Source organism: Chanodichthys erythropterus, chromosome 2 (assembly GCF_024489055.1).
Source record: "Chanodichthys erythropterus isolate Z2021 chromosome 2, ASM2448905v1, whole genome shotgun sequence".
Taxonomy (NCBI): Eukaryota; Metazoa; Chordata; class Actinopteri; order Cypriniformes; family Xenocyprididae; genus Chanodichthys; species Chanodichthys erythropterus.
The window spans coordinates 20095914-20115644 of record NC_090222.1 but is presented as its reverse complement, the minus strand read 5'-3'; the positions used below and the strand labels follow the sequence as shown (position 1 = coordinate 20115644).

Below are 19731 nucleotides of genomic sequence, written 5' to 3'. Positions count from 1 at the left end.
TATGATTGAATGTATTAAGTATATTCTTACAGGATGGGTCAATATACCATAACTACCTGCTTGTTTTGAATTAAAGATTGAACAAGGCAGTTAACTTATGGATCTTTCAGGAGAACTGCAATTAGTCTCTACAGTTAGTTTTCATAATGGTTGTAAAAGATGCAGTCTCTTAATATATATTCTAATTAACAAATTATTATATTAAATTATTATAATTAACAAAATTAATTAAAAATGGCCTAAAATTAATGAAAAAGAGTAATGCATTGAAATGTTATGTATCATAAATTAAATATGACTTATGAAAGAAATGTAGTTTCTGCTTTTGTCTTTAATATTACAAAAGTTTAATTGGGACGGATCTGTGCTGTACAGACAACATATACATGTAGCATAAAAAACTAAAAAATATATATAATGGCTTCTGATGAAGACTGATTGTACAATATAATAGTTGCATAATGTGAGTGCATAAACATTTAAAATAAGTAATATTTAAGAATGACCTCCAGGCCTCCAGTGCTTTTATGCCCTTATTTCATATTTATCTTAAAAAATATATATATACTTGAAAACACTATGATAAAAGATACTTCATAATTGCAGAACTGAACATTTGCAAAAATACAACTTCACAGAACCTGTAACAGCTAATTCTTAGAGGAAAAAACTATACCAGTGTGTTTAAATTATGACTGAATTGCAAAGCGCTTTGAGAAGTAAGGTGTACGAAGGAAATAAAGGTCTTCAGCGTGGCTGGTGAGGACGGTGTAGTAAGACCTCCACTGGACCAGAGGGCAGTTTCTTTATGAGGTTCCAAGCCTCGAGCCGCATCATACCCGCCAAACTCTGACCTTGAACCTCCAACAGCTCATCCCCAGGAAACACTTCACTGACTGGTCCACCTAGAAACAAGAAATTGACTTAATTGCTTGTTGTCATGAAAGAGCTTGGAATGAGACTAAGCACAAGCTCAAAATTGCCCTCTTGTGCTGAAGTGCAGGAGGGATACCAGTAGCAAGAAGGTGTTAGGTAAGCGGCAGTTCGTCCTTACTTTTGTAATTGGTAGAATCATATTAACATTTTTCTTTCCCCAGACTTTCTCACATAATCCACATTAGTGAATAGTTGTGTTGAATATGATTGAATATGAATATGAGAAAAAGAGGTCTTACCACGGAATATTTTTTGTACAGTGAGGGGTTTGTCTCCTGAGCTGGAGCCCACCCCTCCTTCCAGACTAAAGCCAAGATCAGAGCTGGATTTTTTCAGAGTCACACGGACTCTCCTGCCTGTAGGGGGCACACACACACACAAAGTATGAATATGGGATTGCACAAGAGACTGCTTGCTTTTGTCACACTTTTCTATCTCACCTGTATACAAGGTAAGGCAACTTTATCAGTATTATCATCAAAAAACTTAATACAGAACCTTCCCAAAATGTTGGTTTATTTCCAGATGATTTCACATTCATAGTGAAAACCACATACATGTGTATAATAACATGCTTTCTTCCATATCTCTCCACCCACCTGTGATTCCTGGTCTTTCAGTGGCCTCTTTTCTGCTGTTAACGCTCTGAAGAACAACCACTGCCATGCCCTGCCCTCTTGCTTTTCTCAGTGTACGCAGAGCCTCCCAGTGGGCAGAGTTTTGCAAGGCGGTGCCATTGATGGACAGCACCCGAGCACCCTCGAAGATAGAGCCTTCTTGCTCTGCTACTCCACCTGGAATTACTCTGTGGACCTAAGAGATGAGATGGGGGTGAAACACCCCATTCCAGTTAAAGTCAAATTGCATCAACTTCAAAAAAAGTCAAAAATTGTATTGTATTGTATTGTTCAACTGAACTGTGTTGAAGTATAAAATGAAATATGGTGTACTTAAAAGTTACATAATCATTTTAGGATTTAATCCTAAAAACAAGGACATTTACCAGTTCTGTCATGACAACTCTCGGAGTGTTTGGCATGGTAATGGGTATTACAAACTTGATATGTTTGGTCTTGGCGAAACAGATCTGCTATGCTGTTGCAGAGCAAGTTCGGGACTTGCCACAGCCAATACATACCCAACACGCTGCTGTGAGCAAGTAAGACATGCTTCTGCTGTACAATATAGCGTATATTAATTACCTGTAGCAGATCTATACAGGTGGAGCTGGGGAAGGTGGAGGGTTTCTGAAGTGCGCTGCACTGCTAAGGCAAATACTTCTCATTTATTTGAAGATTGAGCACGCAAGCTCATTGGCTACTAATACAGCAGGAACCAATCATCTGTGTCCTATAGACTATGATGTGATTATGAGCAGGTTAAGTTAAAGGACCTATTTGCCTGCCCGTTAGAGTTTCATGCCAGAACTTTGTATTTATTAAAGAAAGAGAAATTTGGTATTTCAGTAAAATGCAGAGTTGAAGTAATTTCTGTTGCCAATTTTTTTTTAGATGCACAATAGATTACTTTAGTATTAAACTAATTTTAAGTTTTTTGTATTTGCTGACTTTTGTTTGACCATTAGTATTGGTATGTTCACATTACAGCATTTGCTGATACTCACTGTGACTGGTTTATTCTGATCCACTCCACCTGCCAAGGTAAATCCTAAGCCACTCCCCACCTCCTTGTGTAACACAACCACTTGCACGTCTTCATACTTCTGTTATAAGTCAGAGGTACAAGTTATGATAGCAAAAGGTTTCTTTATTTCTAAAAATGTACATGACATGATAGTTTAAATCTATTTCATTGTCAAATTGTATGTTTCAAGACAAACTTATATCACTTGTTTTACCTGCAGGGTGTCATCTCCCAAGCCCCTGACATCGTCCAGTAAGCGATCCAATTCATCAGTGCTCAACAGAGTCACAGAAGAGAAGGCTGAGATGTCGGAGCTCAAGGACGCAGAGCGTGTGGATGGCAAATCTTCGCAATCCTCTAAAAAACTGCCATCTGATGGTTTATAGTCCACCCCACCATAATTACATAGGTCCACAAGACTGTAAGTGGTAAATATATAAAAAAGAGAATAGGGGTTATGTGAAGTGGAGATATAAAAATAGTTTAAAGGAAAGGAGCTACAGTAGCATATGGTGGCAGGAGCATGAAGAAATGCAACGTAAGGGTAACCTGCTGATTTGTGCTTGTGAAATAAGCTGACACTCCACTTTAGTCTTATTTCTTGTATTTCTTTTTTTACATCCTGAATCATTTGTATCACTTTTTTATTTTTCATATCAATTACCTTAGAGAAAAACTTCTGCGTTCTGATTGGCTCATGTTGCTTGTGATGGTCACAGATGACTCTCCTGAGTCAGAGTCTTCATCAGTTTCAGTTTCCTCCTCATCATCGTCTTCTTCATCAGAGCTCCACCTAGCCTTGCTAGTAGTCAATATGGTGCAATCATTCCTTGTTTCATAGTTGTTATTGTTCGAATTGTTGAGTAAGGAATAGGTTGTTTGGACAGGAGTAAAGCTTTGAGAAAAATTGGGCAGCACTTTGGGATGGGTACCATTGACTGGTGTGGCTTCAGGGCTAATCTGATTCTGAATGCTAACTGTAAAAGGGGCTCTATCAGGACAGTTAGTCGGTGTGTTTTCTACATCATCATCATCATCATCATCATCAACTATTTTTAGATCAATTGTCTGTTGCTTTAATACATTTTTGACATCTGACTGTTGGGAGATTGATGGGACTCCTGCTTTTTCTTCCATTGCCCCTTTGTTTCTGAGCCCTGAGGTTGAAGTGATGGCAGAATCTGGTTCATCTGTTTGTTTTTTGCTCAATGTTTTCAATTTATCTTCATCCCTCATGTTGATAACTTGGTCAGTTCTTGAGTCATTCATTTGTTTGAATGCTGGAGCAAGCTCAACGCTCTTTCTGTAAATCTCCTGATGTTCTAATGTTGGTCTTACTTTGACTATGGAATTTGAATGAGGAGTTCTACTTGTATCTAGAGTCCCTTCAGTCTCCTCATTAGAATAACTTTTGTTAAAAAAATTTGTTCTTAGGCTTTCTGTATTCCCCACAAACCTTCGAAAATGTAGATTTTTATCTGAATCACTCTTCCTTATAAGAACCACAGGTTTGGGATGCTCTGGTACAGATAAGGTCCTCCTGGTAAGAAGAATCTCTGGTGTGCTTTTGCTTTGTTGAGCCAAAGATTCAAACATGCTGATTGTATTCTTCACTGAATCAAAGGATGGTACACAATTTTTTTCTAGCACACCTTCTACTCTCCTTCCTTCAGTTTTACCTTTGAAAACTTCCTCTTTCTCTTCCTCTTTATGGATTTCACTGTGTGCTGCACCTTTTGAGGCTAGTGGGTACTTGGGTTGGGTGATCCCATCTTGCAAACCACTAAGATACTTGTATTGATTTATGTCCAGTCTTTTTGCACTCTCTTTATCTGATTGTTTGACTTTCCCAATTTCCTCCTTGATTCCTCCGGAAGTGTTTAACAAATTTTTGACACCCTGGCTGGAAATGCTTGAACTACTATCCGAACATGTAGACTGGTTCCTACGAGCATTGTATTGAGCAGTTTCTGACATATTCCTGGTCCTTTCTAAGGACTGACTACAGAACTTTGGAGACCCTGTAAACCCCCTTCTGCTTGTCTCTTCATTGTCTTCAGGCAGAAGTGACTCAACTTTTTTAATAGAGGACATTTCTGCACTCCATTTAGGCTTTGGTGACATTGAAAAACTTAATCCAGAGGAATTGTCCCCTTGGTCAGTTTTATTATCCCTGTTGGTAGAGGGTTCTTGCTTCGGAACAATGTATGTTTTTGGAAATCCTCTTGGCAATGATCTAGCTTTTTCTACATTGAAAGAAGGTTTCCCCTGTTGGCTGTCAGAAGAATTTGAAGTTCCAAACAAAGAGTCAGTATTGTATTTTCTATGACTTGGAGTAGAGTCCACAGTGTCAATTAATTTAGGAAATGATTTATCAGAAGTTAGAGTATTGTTGCGTTTTAATCCGATTGAATTTTTTGAGTGTGCATCAGATTTGGCATCTGCCCCAAACAGTTTCTTAATTCTTTCTGTTATTGTTTGGTTTCCAGTTACTTCCTCAGTATTGGAAGGTCCTTGCTCTCTGGCCCAGGATTCCAGTCTGTTGTCTGTCTGATCAAGACTTGATTCACCTTGTTGCTGTGCCCAGAGACTGCTAGCTTCTCCGATACTACCTTGACTAAGTCTTGGCTTCAATCTGACCGGAAGTGACTGGCCACTGCTTGCCTGATCCAGAGCAAAATTTACACGGTTCATTCTCACAGATGTAGATCCAGAGATTGGGTAAACCTTTCTGTCAGTGTTCTGATTGGCTCCACTGTAAGCCTGAATCCTCCAAGAAACACTACTGGGTTGATTATCTTGTGTGTATGAAGTTGTCTTGTTGTTTGCCTCTGTTCTCTCAAAACTATTGGATCGCGTCATAAAATTATTAAAATCTCTGGTCCCACTAGTTATCCCAGTTCTGTTCCCATTTCCTGCTCTACTACTCATTTCTCTCCAGTCTAAGCTTTTGCTTTTATTTGACTGGTAAAATCTCCTCAGATCATCTCCTCTGCTCCTGTCACTTGCTTTCTGACTCTCTTCTTCTTGAGTGTTTGACTGCTTAGCACTCACATCACCCTTTTCAGAACTGATGGAAAGAGCTGAGTCCTTAAGAGTGCAATTACCTAAATTTGTACCTGTCTTTTTGTCATCAGTGTCAATATGGATACCACTAGCAGAAGAAGTAGAGACTTTGTTGAGGTCCTTACAAGGATCACATTTCTGGCTTGAGTCTTCAACTTTTCCCTTAGAAATGTTACTTATCATCCCGAGGTCCTTTGGCTGAAGTGATTTAGCTGAGCGGATTTTGAATTTAGCAGCTGCAGAGCCAAAAGTCTTTACAGATGACTGATTATGATTTTGTGCTGCTGTTCCGCTGGATGATTCTGCACCTTCAGTTCTGTCGCCAGTTGTGTCTGATTCAGGAAACTGATATACAGAAGTTCCAGTATGCAAACTCATGTTTTTAAATGTCTCTGAATGTCACACAGTATATTCATTACAGTATAAACGGAAGGCTGGTTGCTAACATATTTCAGCAACTTGATCAAAAATGTTTATTCCTTTTTTTCTCGGATTGGCAGCATTTGTGAAGTAATTAAGAAGGGCTGTATTTTCCTACCATTTTTTTAAAAGCTGGAAAAATGTGTTTGTAATCCAGGGTGGTGGAGGAGACCTGCTAACTTTAGCTTCAGTTTGTTGCTCTTCTGACAGATGTTTCACTCTCTCTGGATCCAAAAATAGCTAGTAATTGGTGCTCAGTGCTCTCTGCTCCTTATCTTGTTCTGTGATGTAAAAGCAACAACCACATGTGAAGGTTAGATTTAATCAAATTAAGTTTTATACATTTTTTGTACTTCATTAGATTCAAATTCATCCCGCTTGCTGCATTAATTAAAATTCAAGAATATAACTGGAATGTAAAAGGCATTCTCAATTTAGTTCTGAATGGATCACAACCCTGTACTATGGTCTGAACATACAACCTGGCCAAGACCTTTAACCACTAAGATATACCACCTCCCACTCAACAGTGTACACGCTTAAAGTGCATTTTCAAATCACCTGCCAAGGTTTGTTCTAGTACCTCAGGATTTCAACATACTGAAACTCTGTATTTATTACAATGAGAGTCCATAAATGTCTTCCAGGCATACAGCATCTATACCCTCATATGTAAACATCTTGAAACTCTGGATAAACACCTTACTTGTATTCCTCACTCTGTAAAATCAAACATTCCTAAAAGGTTTAAAGATCACTGAACCAGTTTGTATATGTATGCATTTTGTTGCATGTTTACTCTTACAACATTCTTGATGTTACTTGTCACACTCTTCAGTTTTGGTCAGATAACAGGTCAAACACACCAAACTACAATCCTGTCTAACACCACATATGTTACACAGTCAGAGTGCACACATTTAAAGTTACATAATTCATACTGAGGATGCATTACAATGTGTGAATAAACAGGGATAGGCAGTACGTCAGATACATGTATTTAATATACATTTTTGAAATACAACATACGTTATACAACATAACGTATTTTTTGTATTTTATGCCAGTCAATCTCTATATTAGGCTGCTGATTTTCTGTATCAGCTTCCAAGCATGTGAGCTCCTGCTATAGGACATGCATTAGGTGAGCAAATTTGCTGCATTAATAAGGAATGAGATAAGATAAGGATGTCATGGCAGATTCTACTTGTTTTTTTAAGGTTAAAACAGAACAGACTGTATTTCAAATCTGTGAATTATGTCAATTAGTCTAGCAGGAACTCTGCCTCTCATGCACACCCACGTTCATTCAAAGCAGCAGATTGAAATTCATTCAAACACTTCAGTAACATCTGATAGTAGTCACATGCAATCAAGCAGACACTGATAGAAATTTGTATACAAATCAATTTAAATGCCTTTCAGGACAATATTGAATCAACAACTAAAACTCAAGGTTTTGTAATGCTCCATTCCAGATTTGTTTGCCCCACCTTATTCTGTTGTAAAGACTGCTTTTGTTATCTTAAACTAAACATATATATATATAGGTCAAGAGCTCTGTAGTTGAGTTTAAAATAAAAGACATGAGCAAACAGAAAGCAGAGATAGAGTGGGAGGAGGAAGAGGTGTGAGGTACACCTTCCAGAAGCGCAAATACAGACCTGATGAAAATAAACTTGAACTGATTGAAAACAAATAAAGGAAACATTGACACAGTAAATATAGTTTGTTATTACGTTGCTCATAACCACAAATGGCCATGTACTAGTGCCTTGTATTTTGCAAAATAAGGTTAGTGCCATATGACTGCAACATTACAGACTTTCCAAGGAAAACAGGTCAGTGTCAGTTTACAGAAACACCTGTTCTCCCATGGCACACATGCTTAAACAACAATGGAAATACACTTTACCTGACACGTAATCTAATCATACATGTACAGTTTTAGCTCTTAAAACAGAATTAACGTACCTTAGAGGACCTCTGTGTCCCTTAGAAGTTTGAGAGAGCAGGTTCTCCCCATCTTCCCTTGTGCATTTAAGCTCTCACTCCTTGTAGTCTGTCATTTTTCTATGATGCATTTCTACTGTAATAAGAACTCGCTTGACTGGTTCGACATGCTTACCCTTTTCCACCCCCTTTGATTATTGTGCCTTCCTCTCTCATTTCCCTACCTCTCTCTCCTCCCCTGTCTCTTTCAGTCTGCCTCTCTATTTTACTCCTTCCATCTATTTGTGTCTCAGTTTCTTTGTCTCTTGTACACCTGTCAACATGTACACCCTTCACGTCTAATGAGAACATTCCTGCTCCGTGGTTTCTTGGTGAATCAGTAGGTGTTAAAAAGTAAATGTTTGTGACAATCATCTGGACTTGGAGCAATAGCACTCTGAACATGGTTCAAATATTGGATAAATGAAGGACTGACTTTTTAAATTTCAGTCTGACTAAAAGTGTTTTCTTTTAAATGCAAATGGATTCTTCCAACTGAATTCACACCTGTCTGGTTTTTGTAAAGTTGAACCAATATGATTGTAGCGCAGCTTCATCCAACATACATGTTAATTGGACAACATTTGACCTCGGTGTTGTGCATTTAATCAAATATTCAATTTTTCATTGTGTCATGTCACTACTTAAAATTACTACAAATCACTACAAATTTGAACCAGTCAGCTTCCCAACACCATAAAAATACACTAATCCCAATGCCACTACACTAAAACTGAAACAATAGTAAATGGAAAACAAATAAAACATCTTTTATGTTATCTGGGAAATATTCACCCCCTCGACAAACTCCTCAGTTGTGTTTAATATATTCAAATGAGGTTACTGCTCCAATTTTGACAATTAACCAGTATGATGATACAACTAACATCACTTTGAAACGTATGCATCTTACAATAGCACACTTTTCAATCTTGACATTAGGGGTTTTGTTATGCTAATGCGAAGATATATGTTTATCTGAGCAGCTTTTATTCTATCTGCTCCATCTTCCATCTACCCTCCACCTTTGTTCATTAATTTCATCTCTGTACATATTTACTTGCTCACAGCTCTTTATGGCAAAGTAACAGTATTAAATTAAAAGCCGCAAACAGCGATGAAAGGACCCGCGCACCCATGCCATTGCCACCCGGTGGCTTTAGGAAAACAGAGCACGGTGAGCAATATGCATTTAAGTATATAAATATAAGATGGCAATGCTAGTCATTTGTATTTGCCACACTTCCTGCTACCAGCTGGTGGTGATATGACTGTAACTACATTTTAGCATGTAGATGTCTTCAGGCCAGGGCACTTTAGATTAGACATTGTATGCTTGAGTTACAACAACTTCCTCTTTAATAAATATAATAGCATGCTTTAACACTCAGCTAAGTGTTGCTAGCAAGTTTAGAACTTAATAGCATATTTTAGCATGTTGCTAGTAGCGCATCACAGTGTTAAACACGTCACTTCTTGTTGCCAGTGGATGGCGCTATTACTATAACTGAATATTGTCATGTGTAGATGTGTTCAAGGCAGGACTCTTCTCAAACATGTGAAGTTTGGGGCAGATTGGACATTGTATGCCTGAGTTACAGCAATTTCCTGTTACGTGGCGTTAATCGCATGCATTAGCACTTAACAAAGTGTTGCATGATTTAACATGTTCCTAGCATGCTTGGTACTTCATGGCATATTAATGTGTTTCAGGAAGTGAATTACAGCATAAAGCATCACATTTCCTGTTTCCACCAGATGGCGCTATGACTAACTGAATATTGAAATGTAGATGTCTTCAGGTTTGGACTCTTATCAAACATTTGAAGTTTGGGGCAGGTTGGACATTGTATCCCTGACTTAACTTGATGAAACATCAGACTTTGTCAGGCCGCCACGGACATGCCACTTAACGAAAACTCAAGATCTTCACAATTTAACATCGCTAAGGCCTTAGGATTAGACTGACCAAATATGATGTTGTATTGGTTAAATGTCAATAAGGAGTTAATCACAGTGTAAAACATGTCATTTCCTGTTGCCCGCAGGTGGCGCTATGACTGTTACTGATGCCGGACATTGGATGCCCAACTTCCTGTTTCATGGCGAAGCATCGAATTTTGTCAGGCCGCCACAAACACGCCCTTCAGCAAAAGATCTTTGCAATTTAATGTCGCAAAGGCCTTTAGATTAGACTGACCAAATATGATGTTGATCTGATTAAAGCTCTACGTTCAAGTACAATGTCTGGAAATGGCAAAAACTGCAAAAATTTTGCTGAGAAAATTCAAAATATCTGACTTCCTGTTGGGTTTTCAGATTTTGCACCCCAGTGGCTTTTTTGTAGGTATTGGGCTGTTATATCTGTCTACCGAATTTCATACTTAATTGAAATTTTGTAGGTGCCGCTATCAAGCCATTTTGCCATCTGAAACCCATATCAGACATACATTTTCACCACTTCTGATGCGTGTGCAAAATTTAAAAATCAAAAATTTTGGAGAAGAAGAATAATTGACTGAGCAATTACAATAGGCGCTAATAAGCGATCTGTTATACTGTGGTTGTGGCTTTTTCATAAGGCTTATGTTAATAACAGATCATTGGAGAATAAGAAATACTTGCAGCACTACATATGACTAAATCTGAGATTATAAACATTTATATAGATGGTTGCCCAATGTTGGCAAACATTGACGACCTAAAGACTGTCAAAACATTAAGGAATGATAGACAGTAGAACAAAGACAGTCTTATTATGAGTAAAAGAATAAAGAGCATGCAAGATAATGCAAGAGTTTGAAAAGGAAGTTTGATTTTTTTAATAGACAGTGCTTCAACTGAAACCAAAAGCACCAGCAGAATAATAGCCTGCATAATTTTAGAATCTTGCAAACCATGACCCAGAAACGCAAACAGCTACTGCATGAGCATTTTAACCTGTTGGTCGTCATCAAGCATCATTTACATGAATTCAAGATACAATGGCCTGTAGATGAAGGCCACAATACAAAGCAAAACTGTTCATACACAACCTTAAAAGATGTAGGAAAAGTTGCAACTCACATTAAAACTCATCTAAATTAAACATTATTCTAACAATATAGAATATACAGTTCTAAAAGAATACAAAACATTTTGACAATTAATTACCTGCAATTCTGTGGCACAGTTGTGGGCTGAGTTGCTCAACTTCCTGCAGCTGCAAGAGCAAATGAAGAGTGCAGCAAAAGGAGCTGCTCAGAGGCTGAGAAAGAGCAGAAGGGCGGGAGTTTTGCTTTAAATGTTTGTGAAACTTGACATCCAGACCTTTTACATGCTCTAAAACATGTGAATGAAAAGATAATGTGCTGTTTTATACGAATACATCGTTATATTTTATGTATAACCTATATCTTGCATAAGCATGTACATTATATTAAAAACAACCTATATGATTACATGTAAAAATGTGATATAAATTTGCCAAAATAACCAAAGAAATACATTCAATAACTGTTAAACATTACCTATTAATAAAAATAAAAATAAATGAATGTGTTTACCTTAACGGCAGTTGTGCATGTACTGTAACCATCATCCTTCAACGGTCTGTCTTGCATCACAGGCACATGCAGACTGCTGATGGCAACAGCAAAGGAAGCTGGTTAAGTTTGCGGTTTCAGAGAGACAAAAATGTAACTGCAACTGTTTCTTTCTACCAGTTTTTGAATGCAAGTAGCACACTAAAATGACAGACGGTGTGGAATGATAAACTAAACGAAATAAGCCACATTGTTGAGCTGCTTGTGGACACACAGTATAATTAGATGTTTCACCATCTTCTGTCGTCTGATGTCCTGTTTAGCCAAAACAGCTTCTCTTTTCTCAAGAAATCGGTCACAGTGAAGGAATTTAACTTCTTCGTGGCTAAACTGCGTTGCATTCTTCCGACAGCTATGAAAAACTACTACCTTATCTGATACCAGAAAGTATCTCGGCACTGATTTTCATATAAATCTGACAAATGCAGAGTGCACGGCGTGTGGTTTATTTTTAACAGGACAGAGTGAGTCACTTGTCTATACCCGCCCCCCCTCCCCTCTCTTTTTTTTTTCTTCATTTTTCTACCACAGTCTGTACAATATAGAGATTTTAGTTTACCAGAGCATGAGATAAAGTCATGATTGTTTCGATATCTGTTCTCACTGGGGAAACAATTTCAATCCCTTGTTGTCTTTTCATGCATCTGCCACCCACCTCTGTTCCTTCTGAGAGAACTGGTGTCATTGTTCACGTTCAGTGTGTTGATCTGATAAAGGTCAGCTGTCCACTAAGTCAGCTGTTCTGACACCGCTCACTTCATTTCAACAGAAACAAGTCGAACACTGAAAAACCATGTGCATAATGTTTGGATGCATTGACAGTACATGTGCGTGTGGCTTGTGAGCTCCTAGAGAGCTATAATCTCACACAGAGGAAAAGATGACAGGAAAGCACTGTGGTTTGGAACAATGACAGACACAGTGGTATTGGTGTAAATTTATATACCCTATATGCCACTTCTGTGTGAGTAACTCTCTGAAAATAGTATTATGGAATGTGAAAGGCATCGTCATGTGGTTATAAGAAGGGAGAAAAAACAACTGGGAACTTTTTAATACAGCAAACATGTATTTTGTTTGCTGTTAGCCTGATGTATTGCTGCAATGGTGGCATATTTTAATTGCAGTTTATTTTGAAGTATGCAATAATTTATGCAAGGATAGTTTTATGAACACATATTTGTTTTGCTGACCTGATCATGACCTGAGGACATTTTTTGAGAAACCCTGAACTGATGTTGCGTTATTTATGCCAAACCACAAGGAGGCGTCAACGAAGAGTAGGCGGAAGAGTTTTTCCATGAAAATCACGCGACGAAGAGATCGCAGGACATGTCAACAAAAACTCTCCTCAAAATGTCAACCTGAATAATAATAACGAGCTGAATTTTACAACCGACTGCCAGTATCGATCAATTATATCTACCTTTCATAACTAAATTCTCACAATGGCAGAAGGAACTCTTTCCGGTGTAAATGTTGTACTTGTTATGGCCTACGGAAGCCTGGTAAGTACCAAACTGCATTGTATTTGTATAATAATTGTATTGAGCATGCAAATAACAACAACAACAGTAAAGCTGGAGCAATGTGTATCCGTCTGTTTTTCGTCTATTCTGCATTTCCAGCCCAGATGTGTGAATAGTTTTTAATAGGGATTATAATGGAAATTTCCACTTTGGATAGTAACTGTATCACTGCTGCGTCCGAAATCGCATACTACATGAGTAGGTACTACATTTGAATTTGAACGTACTTCTCGACCGTTAAAACAGTACGTTCTATATAGTATGAATATGGGTAGTATGAATGGAATTCGGACGTACTACATCCGCCATGTTAATGTTGTCACTTGTCATGCGTCGTCACAACAGCGCGAAAATTTAAAGGGCCTGCTCTACTCCGCTTTCATCAGCAATGTTTTTTTATTAATGCTTACCGCTTTCATCGTTGTTTTAACGTCGATTCAATCAACAGCTTAAAGGAGGCGTCGGTCAGCTGCTCGCAGATCACGCTTTCTTCAACAGCTTGTTAAATATGCCAAAGTATAATCACCTATTTAGCTAGGAAATTTTACCTCAGAATAAAAATACATCTGTGAATATAACGACAGAGGCTGATTTGAAGCAACGAAATTAAGTAATTTATTGTTAAAAATTAATGCATAGAAAAATACGAGAAACAAAAGACATGAATCAATTGACAAACTAATATATACAAATAAATACAATGATAATAATATACATATTCTAAAAAAACTACAAACTTGCTGTCCGTTAAGTTTTCTAATCTCATTAAACTGCTTAACAACGAACGTCTCCGTTAAATAAAACAGTGTTAGCAAGCGGATGTAACTTATCTCGACCTGTTCGTTAGATGTTTAATCATTATTACTGACAGCACATCAAGCTTTTTACAGCCAACTCTTTAGCGTTTCTGCTTTAAACGCCCGTCTTTGAGCGCTTGAGAGCGCTTCTGCAGCGTAGCGTTTTTTTCCGTTGAGACGCTTTGTTGCCATGATACGGAATAAGGTCGTCTTTTTCACGCTCAAGCGCTGAGAGCTGGGCGTTTTTTTACCGGTCGCCTCGAGTTGAAGAATGTTCAACTCATCACTGTCACTTTTTAGCCAGCCGTCCAATCAGAGTGGAGGAGGGGCGGGACAAATACAACTCCGACCAACTGTCACATTCCTGCTGCACAGCGACATCAACAAACAGAAACAAAATGGATGTGAAATTAATATTGCTGGTCTCCGAACATACATAGCAAGTTATTCCACATTGTGTGAACATTTTTAGCCTGAAACAAATTACCTGCAAAATCAGTTATAAGTAACAGTGACGCGGATATTCCGTATCATAGCAACAAGGCGTCTCAACGGAAAAAAACGCTAGGCGCTCTGCTTAAAACGCCCGTCTGTGAGCGCTTGAGAGCGCTTCTGCAGCGCAGCGTTTTTTTCTGTTGAGACTCTTTGTTGGTTTGATTTTCGAATACTATGAATTCGGACATACTACTCGCCTCGCATACTGTTTTTCGCATACTATATAGTAGGGAAGTATGCGATTTCGGACGCAGAGTTGCCAATCAAGAAACTTGGGTAAAGATGGTTTTATATTCGCACATTCGGACATCCGTATTTAATAGCCTTGTTCATCACACTACATTGGACATTCAGTGGGCATTCACAATTAAATATGCCATTAAATGATCGACTGTGAAAAATGTTGTAAGTTGACAATCGTTGGTTGTCAATATCATGTCGCTGCTTAAAATTCGCAAACATTAATTTATTGCACATTTATTGGAAAGTCTGAATTTATCAGAAGTCCGAATATAAAACCAACTTTACCCAAGTCATCAACAAAGCGTCATATTATTTGGCACCTATAATGCCTAAAAATACTGTCTATATAGGCAGCTCAATAACTTTGAAGCCTGTATTGCCCGTGTCAGAATTGTATTTGAGTGTGTAATATGTTGATTGAACCCTTCTGTTATCCTGCAGGTGTTTGTGTTGCTGTTCATCTTTGTGAAAAGGCAGATAATGCGCTTTGCTATGAAGTCTCGTAGAGGACCGCACGTCCCGCTGGGTCATAATGCACCGAAGGTAGAGCTCCTCCTGACACCCAAAACATAATTTATGTCTCTGTAGAGGTCATTTGATTTTATGTTCATTCTGTATATTCTTATGAGAGCATAAGTAGTGTAGTAACAGCAGCTAAATATTTTGGTCACTGCTGTAAAACAAAGTGGTCAAAATATTTGTGCAATAAATATGTTCATTGTACCACATGTATTATCATGGATCTTATTTGTATTGATATATAACAAAATAAGTAGCTACCCTTGTGCAAAACAATAAAACCTTGATTTTAAAGTCTTGTCTTTTGTTTATATGATGTTGTTTTTCTCTTTATACCTCCTATGATGATTTTTGTTGTATATACTAGTTTGTAATGCACTGAAGCAAAGCTGCATCTTTCACAGGACCTTAAAGAAGAGATTGACTCCCGTTTGTCCAAAGTGAATGACATTCGCTATGAGCCACATCTGCTCTCTAAAGATGACGATCGACTGAAGCATCAAGGCCAAATTGGTGAGAGAAACAAAGAAGCCCCTAGCAGTTCTCTTCATAACACTGTTGCAGATATGAAAACTCATATCTAAACTTGTGCCCATGTTTGTGTTTGTGTAGGTTGTTATAATTATCTCTTCAGAATGCAAGCATTAGATGCCATTAGAGACTCTGGTAAGACCCTCTTTTGCCTGTGTGTTTAATGTTTATGCCGGGTCAAGACCACTGGTTACTGGAAGATGTTTTAAATTAATTCCCATGAATTTCACATGAATACAAAGATATTGCTGTGTGCAGTTTAATTCTGTTTAATGATGTCATATTTCAGAAATCAGTCTTATTATGCAGTAGTTTAGATGTTTTTATTTCTAATTTATTTATTGTAATTTATTTTTCACCCTGTTTTAGTTTTTTGTTAGTGTTTTAGTTTGTTTACTTAGTTTTATTTAATATTGCTTTAATATTGTAGGACTATTAGGTGGAATTTTTTTTACAATTTTTGTAATGCTGTTAAGTTTCACTGTGCAGTCAAGGTTTCTTTGGAGATTTTCATATTAAATGCAGAACAGTTCTGAGAATTTCAGGATTTATATAATATGCCATTTATAATATGCAAAATTAATTTGTGGCCATTTTTATTTTTATTTAATTTATTTTTAGAGTCATGAATTTTATTTTCTTATATTTCAACAAAAATATGTTTGTTTTAGTTTTTGTTAGCATTTATAATACTACCATGAATTTCCAAACCAAAATTTTGTAACACTTTATACAATTACCACTATAAGGTTTAGGGTTAATACATATATTTATATACAGTACAGTCCAAAAGTTTGGAGCCATTAAGATTTTTAATGTTTTTAATATGCTGATATGCAGCATATTTTCTAATATTATGATGATTTGAGCAGCAAATAGAATGATTTCTGAAGGATCATGTGACACTAAAGACTGGAGTAACAATGCTAAAAATTCAGCTTTGTATCACAGGAATAAATTACTTTGTCAAATATATTTAAATAGTACACAGTTATTTTAAATTGTAATAATATTTCACAATATTACTGTTTTTTACTGTATTTTTAATTAAATAAATGTAGCCTTGGTGAGCAGACGAAACTTCTTTTAAAAACATAAAAAATCTTAGTGGTTCCAAACTTTTGGACTGTACTGTATATATATTAGAAAGAAAGCTTTTATGCTTATCAAGGCTGTATTTGTTTGATCAACAATACAGTAAAAACAATAATATTGTGAACTATTATTACAGTTTAAAATAACTGATTTCTATTTGAATATATTTTAAAGTGAAATTTATTTCTGTGATGGCAAAGCTGAATTTCTAGCATTATTACTTGTCTTTACTGTCACATGATCCTTCAGAAATCATTCTAATATGATCATTTGGTGCTTAAGAAACATTTAGTATTATTATCAGTGTTGAAAACAGTTGTGTTGCTTAGTACTTTGGTGGAAACGGTACCATTTTTGAACTCATTTTGCCATCATTTTTCTTTTGTCCCACCCATAGATCTCCCATTTCACGAGTTGTGTCGCAGTGCCAGTGCTTTGACCGGGCGGCGCTACAGGAAGTGGCTGCTGGACCTGCGAAACTCTCATTCTCTGTTCAAGACGAGTCACGGTGCGCTCCTAGAGCGCTTAGTGGAGGGCTATGACAGCGCTCGCCATGGGACCGGGGTCAGTCCCAGTGTGCCTGTGTGTGTTAATTGGTTTTGTACAGCAGGGGGCACTGCAGAACATATTTAAGAGGCTTGTGTTCTCTTTCCCCATAGATGTTTGGTGAGGCAGAGTTTGTGAAGTATAAGGAAGATCTGGCTGAACTGGCTGCTGTGTAAGTTTTGTTGTCTATTTTTTGCAGTTCATCTCTCATAAATCACTTTTCTCACTCTGTTATTCTCTTTTTTTCCCCAAAGTGTCAAGACGTACTCCAGCAGTACCAGTCTAAACCAGCAGCACCAGTCAGCAGCTAAAGATCTGACCAGCTCTCCCGGCCCCTCGTCTGCCTCCACCATTCAGGTTACTTACCTGCCCTCCACCGGACAGCGCAGCAAGAGGCCCAAACACTTTCTGGAGCTCAAAAATTTTAAAGACAACTATAATACGCTAGAGAGCACACTTTAGAGAACGAAACCCTTTTAAGGAACGGTGTAGATTTAACTCAGACTGTGAAACAGAAGTGTTGCTTACTGGAAAGCCTACAGAGGAGAAACTTTCACGTAGAAATTACCACAGTGGGAGATGCAGTAAAATGACCTCAAATCACATTGAGAATGTGAGAATGACAAGATAGAACAAAATCTGTGGGATAAAGGTCATTGTAACTGCTTTGAGAGCAATGCAAGAATGTTTTGTTTCTTATTTAATTGTTGTCCTGCCTGAATTCACACTGTTTTCTTACTTTAAAGGTCATAGCCACTGTTTACCCTTTTCTTTGTGAGAATACCATTTTAATATGAAGAGCACCAACAATGCGTCACTTTAGCTAGGATGAGAACCTTATTAACTGGAATAACTGTTCTGGCACAAACGTGGATTAAAAACAGCTGTACGGACATTCATTCTTACACCTGTTTTATATTAAAACAACCTTAACTTGAGGTTTCCGAAAAAGATCCTGTGTCAGAGAAGACAAGGCTGGACATCATTCTAACAGAAACTGAGAGACACAAATATTCTTTTCTGTGCTACTGATCAGCTTATTGTCCTTATTTTTTAAGTGCAATTGTAATTTTTAATTAGTTCATGTGTGTATAAGGAGGAACAAAGTGCTTTGAGACATGACTTGATATGGTTGTTGTCATGGTAATGTAGCTTAAAGAGCTATGAGAAGCTGTCTGTGTTGACTTTCACTGTATTATAAAGTCTTATCAGATCTAATAATGTGTCTGTGTTTTCTGTACCTGCACTGCTGTGCCTTTAGGGGTCTTCACTAACAAGACATCACTGGTTAAGGATGTAACCTATGCGTTATTTTTTAGCTATTTTGAGTCCTTTTTTATGATTTCAGGAACACAACAATTAAGAATGGGCTTCTGTGTCACTAAAGAGAGCTGTTTCAGAACTGTAATGTTATTTAAATAATTACTATACCGTTCAGTTTGGGCTTTGTAAGCTTTTTTGTTTTTGTTAAAGGTGCCCTCTAATGAAAAATTGAATTTATCTTGGCATAGTTAAATAACAAGAGTTCAGTACATGGAAATGACATACAGTGAGTCTCAAACTCCATTGTTTCCTCCTTATATAAATCTAATTTGTTTAAAAGACCTCCGAAAAACAGGCGAATGTCAGCATAACACCGACTGTTACATAACAGTCGGGGTGTAAGCCCCCAATATTTGCAAATGCCAGCCCATGTTCCCAACATTATGAAAGGCATTAGACAAGGGCAGCCAGTATTAACATCTGGATCTGCACAGGGGAATCATCAGACTAGGTAAGCAAGAACAATAGTGAAAAATGGCAGATGAAGCAATAATAACTGACATGATCCATGATATCATGATATTTTTAGTGATATTTGTAAATTGTCTTTATAAATGTTTCGTTAGCATGTTGCTAATGTACTGTTATATGTGGTTAAAGTTACCATCGTTTATTACTGTATTCACGGAGACAAGAGCCGTCACTATTTTCATTTTTAAACACTTGGTCTGTATAATTCAAAAACACAACTTCATTCTTTATAAATCTCTCCAACAGTGTAGCATTAGCCGTTAGCCACGGAGCACAGCCTCAAACTCATTCAGAATCAAATGTAAACAATATAACAATATACAATACTCACATAATCCGACACATGCATGACGAACACTTTGTAAAGATCCATTTGAGGGTTATATTAGCTGTGTAAACTTTGTTTAGGCACTGTTTAAGGCAAACGTGAGCTCCGTGGGCAGGGAGCGTCAGCATTTAAAGGGGCCGCACAGCTTAAATCGGCCCATATTTAATGACGCCCCAAAATAGACAATTAAAAAAATTAATTAACAAAAATCT

General features: G+C 37.4%; 2 protein-coding genes across 3 annotated transcripts; one reads left to right on the top strand and one right to left on the bottom strand.

Annotated features, from left to right (window-relative positions):
* Positions 1 to 42: 42 nt before the first annotated feature.
* Positions 43 to 11806, bottom strand: si:dkey-92i15.4 (uro-adherence factor A). Of its 2 annotated transcripts, XM_067404517.1 has the most exons (8): positions 11604 to 11806; positions 11212 to 11305; positions 3245 to 6347; positions 2795 to 2999; positions 2561 to 2659; positions 1536 to 1749; positions 1176 to 1292; positions 43 to 905 (listed from the first exon to the last, which is right to left on the bottom strand). In XM_067404517.1, exons 3-8 carry the CDS (start codon positions 6022 to 6024, stop codon positions 748 to 750), a joined length of 3573 nt encoding a protein of 1190 aa, XP_067260618.1. In that variant the 5' UTR covers positions 6025 to 6347; positions 11212 to 11305; positions 11604 to 11806; the 3' UTR covers positions 43 to 747. The 2 variants fall into 2 exon arrangements, with proteins under 2 accessions (XP_067260618.1, XP_067260625.1); XM_067404524.1 differs by lacking the exons at positions 11212 to 11305; positions 11604 to 11806 and adding an exon at positions 8041 to 8286.
* A 1142-nt stretch (positions 11807 to 12948) lies between these two features.
* On the top strand, positions 12949 to 18607 carry c2h1orf43 (chromosome 2 C1orf43 homolog). Its single transcript, XM_067404506.1, has 7 exons — positions 12949 to 13150; positions 15148 to 15249; positions 15630 to 15738; positions 15838 to 15891; positions 17249 to 17415; positions 17511 to 17569; positions 17652 to 18607. The coding sequence occupies exons 1-7, from the start codon at positions 13091 to 13093 to the stop codon at positions 17857 to 17859; spliced, it is 759 nt and encodes a 252-aa protein (XP_067260607.1). The 5' UTR covers positions 12949 to 13090; the 3' UTR covers positions 17860 to 18607.
* Positions 18608 to 19731: the final 1124 nt, after the last annotated feature.

Bases quoted from the DNA above. Each gene is read 5' to 3' on its own strand.
- si:dkey-92i15.4 (XM_067404517.1), bottom strand. From the start codon at position 6,024: ATGAGTTTGCATACTGGAACTTCTGTATATCAGTTTCCTGAATCAGAC. The intron at 3,000-3,244 runs GTAATTGATATG...TACCACTTACAG, and splicing joins CGCAGAAGTTTTTCTCTAAG to TCTTGTGGACCTATGTAATT. The intron at 2,660-2,794 runs GTAAAACAAGTG...GACTTATAACAG, and splicing joins TGGGAGATGACACCCTGCAG to AAGTATGAAGACGTGCAAGT.
- c2h1orf43 (XM_067404506.1), top strand. From the start codon at position 13,091: ATGGCAGAAGGAACTCTTTCCGGTGTAAATGTTGTACTTGTTATGGCC. The intron at 15,250-15,629 runs GTAGAGCTCCTC...CATCTTTCACAG, and splicing joins TGGGTCATAATGCACCGAAG to GACCTTAAAGAAGAGATTGA. The intron at 17,416-17,510 runs GTCAGTCCCAGT...CTTTCCCCATAG, and splicing joins GCGCTCGCCATGGGACCGGG to ATGTTTGGTGAGGCAGAGTT.